Source organism: Rhipicephalus microplus, chromosome 6 (assembly GCF_043290135.1).
Source record: "Rhipicephalus microplus isolate Deutch F79 chromosome 6, USDA_Rmic, whole genome shotgun sequence".
Classification (NCBI taxonomy): Eukaryota; Metazoa; Arthropoda; class Arachnida; order Ixodida; family Ixodidae; genus Rhipicephalus; species Rhipicephalus microplus.
The window spans coordinates 99077265-99094583 of NC_134705.1; the positions used below are offsets into that span (position 1 = coordinate 99077265).

Here is a 17319-nt window from a genome sequence, read left to right on the forward strand (position 1 = left end):
CTCGGGGTAGTTCGTGGCCCTGCTACTGCACTGCTTTCATTGCCACGAGTGGCTGATCAGACCCAATAATGTTTTTTGCATAAATAAAAACAAATTGACAGATCCCTCATACCTGCGAATCGACGTTATCCGAAGCATGCGGAGGGAAGGTGACCATGTTGCATTTTTTTCTATGGGCGACACGCCATAAAACGACGCTAAATATACGTACAAATATCACACGCACAGACATATTTGGAAGAGTTCCAGATGTTTATGTAACCAGTTATGTGCATTTGCGCAACGATGCCAACTGGAACATGAGTATTAGCAACACCAGAAGCTGATATGAAGCGATGTTGCTCGCGAGGTTGCTGGCCCTGAACACTGCTACATAAATCAACTTTAGCTCCTGTCTTAACTACAAAGGACGTTAACCGGACGCGACGGCTGTATCAAAGAACATATGTAGTGTTTATAAAATTAAGTAGATAGCACTGCAACCACTATTGACGTTTCAGGAAGATTACTGCTTATTTGGAAAGTAGTTCCAATAGCTGGCGTAGCTCTGTGGTGATCTGCTGAATTGCCGCGCAGAATGTTTGGGTTCGATTCCAGCTGAGAGCATGACTCATTTATTCTTTGCATTGGTCGGGTCGATGCTACCGATGTCGGATATTTCTTAACTCTCGCGCGTTGAAATTGCCCGTGTGTGTTCTCGTCGTTCCTGGGTAAATACAAAGTGCCAATCACATGCGGCACATACCCGCATGCCAGCGGCACAGGTCCGCTCATGAGTATGTGCTAATGTCTGGCGGGAAATGTTTGACGACGTACGCGACGGGATTGTGACAATATTCATGTCTTGACCAGCGCGTCAGATTCATAAAACGATCTTACCCTTTCTTGCTAAATTTGGTTCACGCCAAGCCAAGGGGATGATCACAAGAGACGCAAGCGTAAGCGGCTAGATAGATAGATAGATAGATAGATAGATAGATAGATAGATAGATAGATAGATAGATATGCTCAAATTCACCGAAGTTTGCAAAGAAATGTTCCGCAGTTAAAAAGGCAAGCATAACAAATTTTGGCTAAAATCTTTGAGGCGTATATGTACGTGCCAGAAAAATTGCACTAATTTTACTGAGTTTCAAACACTTTAGACAAGAAACTTTACCTAACATGCACACCAAATTTGGTATAGAAAGAAGGATCAGTGCTTTTAAAACAACTTTTTCTTTTCAAACAACAACCGAGTGACATCGCAGGAAGCTCAGAAGGCAGCCTCGTGACCAATAGTTTTTTTCTGTCGGAAATATTCTACTTTTCCACTGCTTTCAATGCAGTAAAATAGTACAATTTTTCGTCAAATATATTTGAGATTGTCGCCAAAATGGCTCAGACGTTTGACATGGAAGGACCAATTTTCGAATTTACAAAGTGCATGTCCTTCAATTCTTTTTTTTGTGGCATGTTTCAATGCAGTCAACTCAAAGGGATGTTTCGGAATGTCGACAGAACAGACGCAAACTTTTACAACGCTATGTTAGTCTCCAGGAGGGATGATGGTGGAAGACGTCGTGAGTAATTTTCAAGCATATCACTAACTTTCTAGCGGTTACTGTATACTTCGTAAACAACCGTAAACAAACTGCTAATAAAACTAGACTTCAAAGTATTGTCAATTTTAAAGATCCCAGGGAAATTTACACATTCACGTGCCGGACTTTTCTCCAAATTCCTCCCTTCACATTGGATGTTGTTTGACGAATGATGAAAATTTGTAAAAAAAGTGTAACCAGGTGGTGAAGTAAGCTTTATTCTCCAGTCTTCAAACCTAGGAAGTCTCAAAGGCGGAAGTGATCTATTGCTACTCACTCGATCTATTAAGCTTCCCTTCTTCCGCCGACATCTTTCTGCAGATAACGTGGTTTTTCAGCACCTCTAGGAATGTAATAATTGCAGTCTTTCTGCACGCAACATTATTTCACACTGCTTTCCAGATTGGCACAGCCACGTGTTTATACGACTTTTGATTGGTTCCTGCTTAATCTGCAAGTCAATTTTCTGAGTGACCGTTTAGCGTTGTTCATGTCGGATCCGTCAAAGGGCCAGGACTATTTTGATACCAAAACCTGCCGTGTAAGTGGACTAATTTAACGTTTTTGAACGTTTTTCCTCCCAATTCGGCCACCGCTCGGGCTAAGCCTAACAAGGCAAGCGCACGCCGGTGTGACTCCAGGCACGTCACTGTTCCCGGGCGCCCTGTTCGCTGTTTGCAGGGTTTTTTGCGAGAAAAATGGAATGTGTGGTGGAGGAGGACATAACCCCGACGAGATGACAGAAGACCACAGTCGGTAGTCTGCAGGCGCCAGAAGAGCGAGCGCATGCTTGGCAGGCGCTAACTTTAATGGTACTACTTGTGACGAGATAAATTCAACAACGGCCGAGGCTCCGCGAGGTCGCAGCAGTGGCAATAACATTAAAGCTAGTATCATCCGCACTGGCCGGATGCCCCAGCTCTCCAGGCAGGATACCAAGATCGTGATTCAGCCCCAGGTAATACACTCGTCGAAAGCCCAAATGCTATTGACAACACGATTGTAAATGAAAGGAATCCACTCACCTTGGCAGCCAAGTGCATTGGCAGCGCTGACACGGCAATCACCATCTTAGACGGTCATAAAGCCCCAGTTTTTGTACGCTACGGCCCCACCCTTGTGCAGGTTTCACTATCGCGAGACCATAGACATTTACTACGCTTGTGGTCGGCTCGGTCAACGTGCTGATGTGTGTCTTAGCCCAGGCGACGTCGTATGTCGCTGGTGCGGGGCTTCGAATCCTGATTCACAGCACTAGCGTACCCCCAAGTGCTGGCTGTGCAGTAGGCAACACATTATGGCTGACAAGGACTGCCGGCGAAAATTGCTGATCCCATAGGTCGTCTCACGCCACAAACCAAGGCCAAGCCATGGCTCCTAATATGAGCGGGGAGCTCTTGGCGATGGCGAGTGTCCTGGTGAAAAGTGTCCTGAAGTTCTGTTTCTTGGCCCCGGGACTGCTGTAGATGTTTAAGTAGAAGGTGCTGTGCCCCTTTCCCGCCTTCCTTTTAAGTACGGCTTCTACTAGGGTATACTCAATATTAGTCAATCCGAGCGGGATAACGTGTTCAATAAAATGTAGCTTTTTTTTGTCGACGACGGTTGCCAATCCCCTCTCGCAATGTTTTCCTCTACATACCAATTTGTAGCCGATTAGTTTGACCTCGTTTGATAAAGTTTCCTGCAGCATAATTACTTTTAGTTTGTCTCCATTTACATAATTATTTGGCGCAGCAATTTCTTTTTGTGAAGAATCCGCGAAAATTCCACTGCCACACACGAAGACTGTGGGTGCTAGTCATAATTGTTCGATGAGTTTAGTTTGCTGTTACCCACCATCGTTTTTTTTTGGGGTACTCTCTGACAATCTAGAGAGTGAACTTAGACTTTCCGAGTCTAACGGCAACAATTTGTCGTCGTCATTTTTCATTCCGAGTTTCTTGAATCTCTTTTCTGCCGTCAACCTCCATTTCCATAGTTTGCCCACTTTAAAGTTAGTCCTTTCCGTCGTCTCTTCGATTTCCTTAAATACCTCTTCCAGTTCAGTAAGGACTGAGAAAACTGAATGACTTTCGGGGCTAACTGCTCTCTTTTTAGGAGCGGGGGAGCAGTCCCCCTAACATAATTCATTAGTTTTACTTATGGGTCTGACTCTTACTACGCTCGCAGGTAGGTCATGACTGCGCCTTCTTTTTGAGTTCGATTACCTGTTTGGTCAGTTCATCGTTAGCCTTCCGCAAAGAGTTTACTTCCCTAATCAATTGACCTATTCTGGCATCATTGCTCTCGGTCGCCGCTGGTGCAGCAGTGCTACCAGCGACTCTCATGGTACTATTTACTTTATCGGCCGAAGTGCTCCCAGCAGCCAGCGTGGCACCAGGCGCTCCAAATTTTGAGCTCTCTGGCACTCCTCTCGACTTGGAGCGGCTGTTCTTCCTGGGTAGCGGCTGGCGTCTGAATCTCGAACAACTCCGAGAACGTGAGCGGTTTCTGGGGCTCTTGCGTAGGCTTGGCGGCTCCATGGGCGCCTTCATGGTCGATCTTGAGTGGTTGCGTTCCCTTCGGCGGGCCCGTACCACATAGGGAACTTGAAATCGCTTCCTGCACGTTTTATCTCCGGTGGGCTGGCCTCCTGCGCAGAACTTGCAGGTGGGTGTGCACATGTGGTTCTATGGCGGGTTGAGGGCTCCACACCCTCGACACTGAACAGAGTTCGCCGTTGGGCACACATTTGAGCGATGTCCTACCCTACCACAAGCGAAGCACACATCAAATTGTTTCCTGTAGAGGTAGCATCTTACCAAGGTCGGTCTGCAACGCACAAACTTTGGCAGACGCAGTCCGTCAAAAAGGACGATGACTGAGCCCGAAGTCTCGATACGCTTTGTAGCCGAAGCCACCACGAAGCGGAACAAGCTCTCAGAAAAACGTAACGAGACCACGATCAGAAGTGCAGGCGGCGACACTGAGCAGCGTATGGATTAAGTGGGCGCTCCGTGAAGCGGCTAAACTGCCGCTCTTCATCTAAAAACTACCGAGAACCAAACAAGAACATCTTGGCAAGTCTCGTTTATTGCGTGATCTCACGGCAAAAGGGCCGACTTTGATGGCTTCTAAACAGGTAGGCTTGCCGAGGCTGGGTGCGTGATGTCATGCTTCCTCCTGTGTTTTTCCTTCCTCCATGATTCCAAGCATACTTTTTCTAGGAGGCGTTGCCAAGGCGTGCGGAGGACACGGACGCGGGCTATCTTGAGGAATAGTGTCATCCCAACAAAGTATGAAGAAGAAAATTAGCTGCTTTTATTTTGTTTCGTTTAGTGTGTTACGTATAGAATCGTGTTATTTCGTATCACTTTCATCCCATGCGCATGTTTCGAAGTACGCGTTTAGGTCAATACCATAAACGGGAAGCATAATGCTGTCGCTTTATGGTCATTTGCGGATGTTAAAAATAATTTTCAACCCGAGTGATATAAACGAGAGGGCTAGCGACGGCCAGAGGGAGTGTACACAAGACACGCTTTTTTCCCCCAAGTCCATGCACGCGCTTCTCAACCAGTCTTCTTGCGGGAGGCGTACCACATTCATGTGTGCCGCGTAAAAGAGCGAAGCTGATGAGCATCTCTTGCAGGCTGGATTATTGCATTTCTAGTTCCAACAAGCTACTCTACAGCACTTGCGCATTGAACGCTGCTGCACAAGGACCGTGGTGAAGTCTGTACCTCGCGAGATATCCCGCACCAACGAACATGTTGCTTGTGAAATGTCGAAGCAGAGAACGAATTGTCACTGTTTCGTCCGGGTGGCAGAATCGGTAACAGGACGCTCTGAAGGCGTCTTTGCTTGGAGCATGCCAACATACTGGTCAGGTTGTCCACGCACTAACTTGGTAATGTTACGTCTGCTTGAACCAGGGAGCAAATGCGCGTTCCGAGTAACCACAGCTGCAGCTTTTCAGGAGCCCGTGACGGCCCGACAACACATCTGAAGCCAAAGTTACTCGACTAGGTTCAGTTGGCAAATTCTTCGCCGGAGCCGTGCTTTGCAAGTGTCTCCGTTTTCAGTTTGGCCGCCAGGTGGCGGGAGCATTCCATCGAGATTTATCCTCGCCGCTCGCAAGGCTAGCAGAGCTGTGATCGGGCGCCCAATGTGCGCGTTTATTTACATTTAACTGGGTGGGAAACATCAAACACACCACCGCAACGTATGTCAGTCACTGGCGCTTTTTCTGTGCTTGCTTCAAAACATGCGAACGCGGCATGCTCTACAGTCTCGAGTCCGAAGCTCACGAAACATCAGGCGTTTCGCATTGGTGCGTGGTTTCGCTACCTTTCGGTAACGTTGTTCACTGCTTTCCCACATGACCTGCTTTTTTTCAATTCGTCTAAGGTTATGACGACAGTCATCTGAACAAAATAATTTTAATTTTTTTCTATACAAAGCAGGGGCGTAGTCAGAAACTTTTTCGGGAGAGGGTTCAACCCGTTCAACTATCATATATTCATGAGTGCGTTTGTATGTAGGCTTGCATATATGCGCGAGCAAAAATTACAAATTTTCGGGGCAGGGTTCAAACCGTCCCCCGATACGACGAATACAATTGTATTCGCCAAATACGATGAATTGAAACGACTCGCACAGAAAGGTATGCGCGTCAAAACTAACGACCGTGGCTTCCAAGCACGTGAGCACCCCCCACCACGTTTTTATTATAATTGTTGCTTCGTGCTAACTCGGCGGGTAAATCTTGCCCAGTGCACTCGCTAGTGATTCAGCATAAATTTAAAGGTTGTGTTCCTTCACGAATGACATTCGTGAAGCTGCGGCCCTGATTGCTTTTTTTGCAGATTCTTCTTTTTTTTCTTGTCGCCAGGCGTGCCTTTTTTTGCTTTCGAAATCATTTGAAAAGCGTGTTTTTTCATTATAGTACGGCGTGATAAACACAATGGCTCCTTTAAAAGTACCCTGCATCTGAATGGAATGCAGCTGTTGCCTTGTACGTCATATCCGGAGCATGCATGCAACTTTTGCAGATTGCTGACGAAGTCATTAAAGGTCACGCGTAGTCCCAATGTTCAAGCTCACGAAAGCCTTCGCCTCGCGGCCTCTTCCACTTGCGGTTGCCACTGTGTCACTTCCCGTAACAACGCATTTATCGATTTGCATCGCCTTAGTCTTGAAGTTCATTGCGAAAAATGCTGCAAATTTTCTGCTGTCATTATCCACGGTGACATTGTGCCCTGATGGTGGCAGCTATGCACATTATATTTCGTTAAAAGATGGCGCAGACGGCTCGCGCATATCATCTTCCACAGCATAAGCAGGGGTTGTGCTGCACGAAGCTTGTTTGGAATGTGGTGATGCAGGTTCAAGGCTATGGTGACCCCATTGATTTCTCGCTTTCGTTTTCGTCTTTTCTACGCTGGCTTTGATACAATTAGAGGAAAAACTAAAGGAAGAATTTCGGCTGCGCACCGTCGATGAGACTCCACTTAGCACTTGGGATTTCGACAGTTTCTACATTTATTGGGTGCACATACATTTTCAGAATGTCCTGGTCATGATAATGCAGATAGCATAATCTGCACTTGGTTGTGATGTCATTGTCGGCGTGGAGTATAGCTTGGTTCTACGCCGAACGTAGTTTCTCGTCGCTCGGTGATGATGATGATGAAATAAGCGGTGGACCGACCACTTGTGTCGTTCCGGTACCCGCTTGTACAACCGAGTACACAGAACGTCGGCACGACTTTGTCGGTTTAGATGCACACAAAACACTTCATTGGATTAGCAGTAATCACACCAGCTGCAGAGCTCCGGAAAGGTCCGAACACATGGCAACCGAAGAAAGAATACACGCAGTTTTAACACAGACCAGGTGGCGGACTAAGCGCGCGTGGGATTCTGATATGACAGCAGCGCCAGTCGAAGTGGAGTCGGTCTTTGGTAAACGCACGCGGCGCAGTTTGTAAACTGAACCTAATCTAGTAACGTTGGCTGAAGCTGGCATGGATGGATGGATGTATCTGGTTGTGCCTTTAGATCAAGCAGTGGCTCACACCACTCAACCATAAAGTCAAGTACTATCACTGTATGACTAAGGATTGAATTTCTCTCGCACCTCGATTGCAGCCACCAATAAGTTAGCCTCCTCCTGGTTATTTCTACCCGTTTAAAGTCTATTTTGCCTTTACTGTCCCTGAACCCCAAAACTTTGAAACATTCGGTGCCATTATATTCCACTATAGGGCAGACCCCTTTACTCAACATTATCAAATGTTCAGCTGTTTCCTTCCCATCTTCACACGGACTACATACCATGTATGTGCCTTTGTATTTTGCTCGGTACGTCTTTGTCCGCAATACTCCCGTTCTAGCCTCGAAGAGCAGAGAATTATCATGGGTCTTTTCTTTTGCAATTTCCTGCTTAAAGATTCGGTAGGTCTCCAGTGAAGATTTCGTAAGCATTCCATTCTTCCACATGTTCCTCTCTGTTTCCTCCACCTTCTTTTTAACGGATGTTACCTTCTGGCTTGGTATTCTGCTGTTGTCTAAATACTTGCTTGACCATTTTCGAGTTCGTTTCCTCCATTTAGTATCGACGTTCTTCATGTACAAGTAGCTGAAAACTTTTCTAGCCCAACGCTCCTCTCCCATTTTTCTCAATCGCTCCTCAAGTTCTATCTTGCTGCTAGCTTACCTGCACTTAAACTATGTCGATTCCTTGTCACTCTTTACCCCCTGATTTGAGGTATTACCGTATGCTCCCGAAGCAAGTAGACCTATGCCACGTTGTTTAATTTCCATTCCTGCTTGAACTTCCGATTTCATGCACAAGACCACATTGCCGAACGTCAAACCCAGGACCATGACACCTTTCCAAATCCTCTCACAACGTCATACCTATTGTAGTTCCACATCACTTGATATTTCATTACAGCTGAACTCCTGGTGCCCTTAGTCATTACGTATATTTCGTGCTCCCTTAGATACTCAGCGCCGTTATTTATCCATACGCCCAAATATTTGTATTTATCCACTATTTCTAGCGTGACTTCCTGTATCTTGTGCTCACAGTCTTTGTTATCACCAAACTTATCATTGCCAATTTTTCCCTACTGGACTATCTCCCTATCTATCTCATTACCTATCTCCCTCATTACTACATATGTCCAGCAATCATGCACAGGTCTTCTTCGTTGTCGGCTATAGTACTATACCATCTGCATACATCAATGCTGGTAATGATTGTTCAATGTGTTTTCCTTGCTTAGCGAAAGAGAGGCTGAAGCCGTATCAACTCCCCTCTAATTTGGCTTCTAGTCCCTGGAGATACAGCATAAATAACAAAGGTGACAAGGGACATCCCTGTTTAAGACCACGTTGTATCTCAATAGGTTCATATACCTGTTTTTCCTATTTGATAACTACCTTGCCACTTTAGTAGTTATCCTTTAGAAGATTATTTATTCCATCTTTTACATCTAATGTGTCCTGTATTCCCCACAAGTATTCTTGAATCGCACTATCGTAAGCTCCCATGATATTGTCACGTAGCCAGGAACGACGCAGAGTTCTTGGGAAAACTAGTTTTTTATTAGAGCGAACCTGTGCTCTGAAATGAATGCCAAAGAATGATAAATCCAGGTGGTGAAGGAACGGCCCACCGCGAAACGCTCTCCCTATCAAAAATGAGATAGTCCGAGGGAGGAGGAAAACATGCACTTCGCTTGCGGCACAGTATGGGTGCGGCCCACAACAGATAGCACGATCGGGCGCAGCCAGATGTTCGCCACGAAACACAGACGAGAAGGCATAGTTCGCGGCATTGCCCCCCGCGAAAAAAAAGAGCATCGGCCCGATGCTACTAATAAAAAAAAAAGTAGTCAAGAAAAAGTCAGTCATCTGGCGTAGTAAGGCTTAAGCCTAACCACGTGGACAATTTCGGGCCGCGTGCGTCGTCGTGACATGCCATGGTCGCTGTCGGGGACAACCTCGTAGCTGAGTGGGCCTACACGTCGCTGAATTTTATAGGGCCCGAAATACCGACGCAGGAGCTTCTCACTGAGTCCGCGACGTCGAATAGGGGTCCAAACCCACACAAGATCACCTGGGTCATAATCGGCGTCGCGGCGTCGGAGGTTGTAGCGTCCGGCATCCACGAGGTGTTTGTCTGTTATGCGCACTCGAGCAAGCTGGCGGGCTTCTTCCGCGCGTTGTAGGTACCTTTGGACGTCGGTGTTGAGGTCATCATCTTCTACGTGTGGAAGCATGGCGTCGAGCATTGTCGTCGGCTGTCGCCCATAGACAAGCTCAAATGGGGGCAATTTAGTAGTTTCTTGGATAGCTGTGTTGTACGCGAACGTGACGAAAGGGAGTACGTCATCCCACGTCTTATGTTCAACGTCGACGTACATAGACAGCATATCCGCGATCGTCTTATTCAGGCGTTCGGTAAGCCCGTTGGTCTGGGGGTGATACGCCGTGGTCTTCCGGTGATCCGTGTGGCTGTAGTGCAAGACCCGTTGCATAAGCTCTGCAGTGAATGCCGTTCCGCGGTCCGTGATCAGTACTCCAGGGGCTCCATGTCGCAGCACCACTTGGTGGATGAAAAATTTGGCGACTTCTTCTGCAGTTCCCCTTGGGAGCGCGGCGGTCTCTGCGTAGCGCGTCAAGTAGTCCGTGGCTACTACAATCCACTTGTTCCCGGCCCGTGACGTGGGGAACGGTCCGAGAAGATCCATGCCAATCTGTTGGAAGGCCCTCGATGGTACTGCAACCGGCTGTAGGAAGCCGGCGGGTCTGGTCGGCGGCGTTTTTCGGCGCTGGCAGTCGCGGCAGCTCCTGACGTAGTGGGTGACGTTGGACGTGAGACGCGGCCAGTAGTATTTTGCCTTTATCTTTCCCAGCGTGCGGGCCGTGCCGAGGTGCCCCGATGTCGGGTCGTCGTGACACGCTGCCAAGATTTCGTCACGGAGACCAGCGGGGATGACGAGAAGGTACTTTGTTCTCGTTGTAGGGTCAAAGTTCTTCTTCACGAGCACCGAACTTTTCAAAGCGAAGGTGGTGTAGTTGCGCTTAAAAACCCTTGGCACTGCGGCGTTGTGTCCTTCGAGATGTTCGATTAGGGCGCGCAGCTCGGGATCGGCACGTTGTTGAGTGGCAAGGTCACTGTCTGTCACAATACCAAAAAACGGGACGTCATCCTCGGGGTCCTGTGGCGGCTCCTCGACGGGAGCCCGTGATAGGCAGTCGGCGTCCGAATGTTTCCTGCCGGATTTGTAAACGATGGAGACGTCGTATTCCTGCAGGCGCAGGTTCCATCGCCCAAGGCGGCCTGAAGGGTCCTTCAAGTTTGCGAGCCAGCACAGCGCATGGTGGTCGGTTACTACCTTAAACGGCCTGCCGTAGACGTATGGACGAAACTTTGAAATGGCCCATATTATCGCAAGGCACTCTTTTTCAGAGGCCGAATAGTTCCTTTCTTCTTTGGAAAGGCCACGGCTGGCATAAGCGATTACTTTTTCACAGCCGTTCTGTTTTTGTACAAGGACAGCGCCCAAGCCTACGTCACTTGCGTCTGTGTGCATTTCTGTCTCTGCAGAATCGTTGAAATGTGCAAGCACAGGTGGCCGCTGTAAGCGATTTTGCAGTTCACCGAACGCGTTCTGCTGTGCTTCCTCCCAGCGAAACTGAACACTGTCTTTCGTCAGGCGCGTGAGCGGTTCGGCGATTTTAGCGAAATTTTGCACAAAGCGTCTGTAGTACGCGCAAAGACCGAGGAATCGTCGCACGTCTTTCTTGTCTTTCGGCCTCGGGAAACTTGCTATGGCTGACGTTTTTGCGGGATCAGGTAGGACACCCGCGGCGTTGACGATGTGGCCCAAAAACTTCAGTTGGTCGTATGCGAAATGGCACTTCTCAGATTTCAGCGTTAATCCCGACGCACGAATGGCTTCGAGCACAGACTCTAGCCTCGCCAGGTGTTCGTCGAAATTCCGCGCAAATACGACGACGTCGTCAAGGTAAACGAGGCAGGTGTGCCATTTCAGGCCGGCTAGTACGGTGTCCATGACTCTTTGGAATGTGGCCGGTGCCGTGCATAGCCCAAAAGGCATTACCTTGAACTCGTATAGTCCATCCGGCGTTATAAATGCTGTCTTCTCACGGTCCCTTTCGTCGACTTCGATTTGCCAATATCCGGTTGTCAGATCCATATGAGAGAAGTACTTGGCATGGCAAAGATGGTCGAGGGCGTCGTCGATTCGAGGGAGTGGATATACGTCTTTTTTCGTGATTTTGTTCAGTCGCCGGTAGTCGACGCAGAACCTTAGAGTGCCATCTTTTTTCTTGACGAGCACAACTGGGGCAGCCCAAGGACTTTTGGATGGTTGTATCACATCGGCGGCGAGCATGTCGTCAACTTGGCTCCGAATAACTTCGCGCTCGTGGGCAGAAACACGGTAAGGCGACTGCCGCAATGGTCGGGCGTCCTCTTCGGTGATTATGCGGTGCTTTGCAAGGGGTGTCTGACGTAGCGTCGAAGTCGACGAGAAACACTCGCTGTAGTGGCGTAACAGAGCGCGTATCTGTTCTCGTTTTTCTTGCGGTAGCGCCGGATTCACGTCGAAGAGATGAGCAGACTTGATGTCATCCGATTGGCGTTCAAGGTTGGCGACGGCAATCACGTCCCTTTCCTCCGGAATTTCTTCGAGCAACGCGATGGAAGTGCCCTTGTTGAGGTGCTGATATTCTTCAGTGAAATTCGTGACTAGAACGTGCGACTTTCCCTCGACCAACCGTATAATACTTCTTGCGACGGAGACACCGCGGTCCAAAAGTAAACTGTGGTCGTTCTCCACGATGGCGTCCGTGTCCGGAGTGGTGCCCTGAGAGTAAACGGCGATCATCAGGCTTGCACGGGGAGGCAGGGTGACGTGGTCATCGGCAATCCTCAAAGCGGTATGCTGTTTCGCACTTCCTTTTGTTGTAGCGCTGCGATCAGCCGAGAAACTGATCGACTTGGCTTGAAAATCAATAATAGCACCATTCTCAGTCAAGAAGTCCATGCCTAGAATCACATCGCGGGAGCAGCAGGGCAATATGACGAAGGCAGCAGGGTAAGTGGTGCCATTTATGGTGACGCGTGACGTACAAGTTCCACAAGGCGTGACGAGGTGGCCTCCCGCAGTACGTATGTGTGGACCGTCCCAGCTAGTGGCAACTTTCCTCAGTTTCGATGCAAATGGGCCGCTCATCACTGAATAGTCGGCACCCGTGTCGATTAGTGCAACTACGTCGAGGCCGTCAATGCACAGTTGTATATCAGAAGTGGTCACTCTCGAGTTTCGGGTTCGTCTGGGCGTCCTCTCACGGCTTGTTCGCGTTGATGGTCGGTGTACAGGCGTCGTCGTCGTCGTCTTGGTAACTGCGGACTTGGTTGCATCGGGTAGCGGCGGCGCCATGTGGCTGTCGTCGTGCTGGGGAATCATGTCGGGGACACAACGGAGCGTCGGGCTGTGGGCGCATCGTGCATCTTCGTCCATTGCGCGTCGGTGCGTCGCTGGAGGGTTTTTACTTTGCGGCCGTGGTGCAACTTCACCTCCCGAAGCTGCAGCTCTTAGTTTCCCCTTCCTGGGCTGGGGGACCTTCCGCGTGTGGAGTTAGAGTGGCTACTGCGGCTTGTTGATCCGTAGGGGTGGGGCGACGGTGACCGGCTGAAGCGAGCTGGTTCCTGGCTAGTGCGAGAGAGGTACTCGTTGATCTCCCTCGGTCGTTGGCCGGGTACGGGGCGTGGTGCGTCGACTGAGAAACCTGGCAAGCCGAGTTGTCTGTAGGGGCAGCGACGATAGACATGGCCGGCTTCTCCGCAGTGGTAACACAGCGGACGACGGTCGGGGGCTCGCCATACATCGGTCTTCCTTGGCGTCGGAGGTTGAGCCGTAGGTAGTCGGGCGGGCGACGAGTAGTGGCGTCGCGGCGACTCTTGGCGACGAGTTACCAGCGGGCGACTGGTGCCAATTGCAGCGGCGTAGGACATCGCCTGTAGCTCGCGTGGTGCTTCCGGAAGCGTAAAGGTGCCCAGTGCTTGTTGCACCTCCTCACGGATGACGTCGCTTAAGGAAGCCACTTGTGGTTGCGGCACCGCTGGAAAAAGTTTCCGCAACTCCTCCCTTACTACGGCGCGAATTGTCTCACGTAGTGTATCCGTCGGGATACGTGTCCCGTCAACGCAGTTCGAACTGCCCACGTCGACAAACTGGCGGTTACTCTGCCTAGCGCGCATGTCGAGGGCCTTCTCAATTGTGCTAGCCTCAACGACGAATTCGGCGACGGTTTTGGGGGGATTCCGGATAAGCCCAGCAAACAGTTCTTCCTTCACACTGCGCATTAACAGCCGTAACTTTTTTTCTTCGGACATTTCCGGATCAGCTCGCTTGAAGAGCCTTTTCATTTCTTCAACAAAGACAACAACCCCTTCGTTAGGGTGTTGCATGCGCGTCTGCAGCATGGCCTCGGCCCGCTCCTTCCGCACAACTGTGGTGAATGTCATCAAAAACTTCCTCTTGAATTCCTGCCACGATCCAAGTGTGCTCTCGTGATTTTCAAACCACGTTTGAGCTGAGTCGGCAAGGTAGAAGAACACGTGCCTCAGCGTCTCTTCGTCGTCCCAGCGGTTAAAGAGCCTGACCCGTTCAACTTGCTCCAACCAGTCTTCGGGATCCTCCGAAGGAGACCCGTGGAATGGTGGCGGCTCCTTGGGTTGCTGGAGGACTACAGGGGGGTTTGCAGGGTTCGTCATAGTAGCAGCGTTGTTCATGGTGGTGGTCACGACGTCTTCTTTCTTTACGTTTTCCGGAAGCAGTCCAAACTCCGGCTGAAGTCCGAGCTGTCGGCGGCTGGCGCGAGTTGGACTTGCCCGACGACCTGTCAGGGGTTCAGGGTTCATGTACCCAGCACCTCCACCAGATGTCACGTAGCCAGGAACGACGCAGAGTTCTTGGGAAAAACTAGTTTTTTATTAGAGCGAACCTGTGCTCTGAAATGAATGCCAAAGAATGATAAATCCAGGTGGTGAAGGAACGGCCCACCGCGAAACGCTCTCCCTATCAAAAATGAGATAGTCCGAGGGAGGAGGAAAACATGCACTTCGCTTGCGGCACAGTATGGGTGCGGCCCACAACAGATAGCACGATCGGGCGCAGCCAGATGTTCGCCACGAAACACAGACGAGAAGGCATAGTTCGCGGCAATATCTAGAAATTCCAGCCAAGGAGTCCTGGGCTCTTTTTTCGCTATTTCAATACATTGCATCAATAAAAACAGATTGTCGTCCAACCTTCTTCGTTTATAGAACCCATTTTGTAGTTCTCCGAGCATCCCCTCAATCTCCACCCAAGTCTGTAGTCTTTCTTCATCATCAGCTGCTAAACTACCGATGTCACTGCTATAGGATGGTAGTTCTCTATATCGACTTTGTCCCCCTTTCCTTCATAGACCATGCTCATCCTGCGTGGTTTCCCCCCAATGGAAGCTTCACCAGCTTTGCTCGCTGCCTCTCTTGATGTTTGTTTAGAGCTTGGTCCAGGTTCCTTTATTAACATGACTGGGATGCCATAAGAGCCTGTTGTTGTGCTATTAGGAACCCTTTTCTCTGCCCTTTTTACTCTCGTTGTCCCAGTGGAGCAACTTAGCTAGTTGGTTCATCCTAATGCGGTACGGTGCATGCAGTGTTTTCTTGGTGTTTAATGTTTTCTGTCATCGTTGTTTTTATATATTCCACCGCCTCATATCCTTCTAGTCTGATCCCTTGAACTGTAGTTATAAACCTTTGTTTCATGCTTGTCTTATTCCTCAGAGAATTGAGGTGGTTCCAAAACTTTGCAACTGCCTGCCTATCCTTTTTGTTTACTTCCGCCATCCTTTGGGCCCCCTTTCTTTTAATCTTGTCACTGATGAAGTCGGACGCTTTTCTTCTGTACCTCAAAGAGTTATCCCATTTTATTTTGACATCATCTTCTGGTTCCCCCTCTGTTTAGCATACCAGTGTTCCTTGGAGGCTTCCTGGCGTCTTACTATGGCTCTCTTAGCTACCTCATCCCACCAGCTCTTGGTTACGTGTCTGCATTTAGGGGCAAAGCTCCTTATAGCGGCACCCATTCGTCCCTCGCAGTCATTGTAGTGTGTAACAAGTATAACATTTTGACCTCCAAGGTGGTGCCGCTGAGAGATTTCTTCTGTGCGTAGTTGAACAATAAAAATAGTGCTCAATCTTACGCTAATGGCTGCTAATAGGGAAAGAGAGACAGGAGCATTCAGATTTTAGTTAACGCGCACGCTGCAATTCCCATTAGCAGCCATCGGCATGTACATTGAGCACTATCTGACAAGAAAGGGTGTCTACGTTATACTCGCTGGCTGTAACCTCCTTAGTTTTAGAAATGTTTAGCGAGCGTTGAGCCGCAGTGACATGATCACAATGAACTAGTATATACCATGAACTCGAGGTGGTTGAAGGTGGAAAGTTGATACGAAGCGCAAGCCGTAAGAAAGTAAAAGCCGAATTATCCTGTCTCTCATTTACCATTAGCACCTATTAGCATGTACATTGGGCACTATCTGACAGAAAAAGGTTGCTACGTTATACTCGCTGGGCGTAACCTCCTCGCTTTTAGAAAGGTTTAGCGAGCGTTGGGCCGCAGTTACATGAATACAGTGAACTTTTATATACCATGAACTTGAGGTGGTTAAAGGCGGGAAGGAGACCCGAAGCGCAAGCCGTAAGAAAGCGTGCGTGTGCCACTTCTCGTTTCGTCCCTATAATGTCCGCTAGATGGCGCTGCTTCTATATGGGGAATATATGATGAAAAGATGCGAGATGGTGGTACTTGGAGTGTTGAATAGATGGACACACGGACACACAGACAGGTGCATAGATGGACGCATGAAGGAACGCAGGGGCGGATGCATGGACGATCGCAGAGACGGACTCACGAACAGACGCACGCACGGACGGGCGGATTGACACATGGCTGGTAACACAGATGGACGCATGGATGGATGGAAGTAAAGATGGACGCATGGATGGATGAGTCACGGACAAATGCTTCGCCCCACTCTTCATCATTGACTCCGTGGATATGCTGCCAATTTTTTTCCGAATGATTTTACTCGTACTTAAGCAAGCTCTAACTCAAACAATCGAGTTAGATTTGTGTACTCCCACTCTGTTTTTGTGTCCTCGGTGATTATTTTCTCAATCTCTTTGGTTGCTATTAATATTTGCCTTTCTGCATGGTTGAATTGGATGGATGGATTGATATGGCAGTACCCTTTAGATCGGGCGGTGGCTAACGCCAACAAGCCGCAATACTTAGTGAACTATAAACTAGATTTATTCTTTTCCCCTTAAATAGTGAGCTTGAGGACTGGTACTTTGCAGTTAAAGGTTTATTTTCACTCTTGCCTTGACTTCAGCAGCCAATCAGATAACCTCCTTCTAGTTAATTCTACCCGCTATTTTGCCCTCGTTGTCCCTATACCCACTGCTTTAAAACACTCTGTGCCATGATCCTGAACTATAGAGTGAATCCCTTTGCAGAACATTATCAAGTGTTCTGCAGTTTCCTTCTCCTCTCCACAAGCACTGCATACCGTGTCTACTGCTTCGTATTTGGCCCGATATGTCTTGGTTCGCAATACTCCCGTCCTCGCCTCAAACAGTAGAAAACTACCC

General features: G+C 48.8%; 1 protein-coding gene across 1 annotated transcript in view; it reads left to right on the top strand.

The window, feature by feature from the left end:
- LOC142765386 (uncharacterized) overlaps nucleotides 1-17319 on the top strand; it is a 244942-nt gene that overhangs the window by 86187 nt on the left and 141436 nt on the right. Inside the window, exon 3 of the mRNA XM_075866277.1 lies at nucleotides 1468-1562. Coding sequence (XP_075722392.1) covers nucleotides 1468-1562 — 95 coding nt within the window. The remainder of the gene's footprint in view (nucleotides 1-1467; nucleotides 1563-17319) is intronic.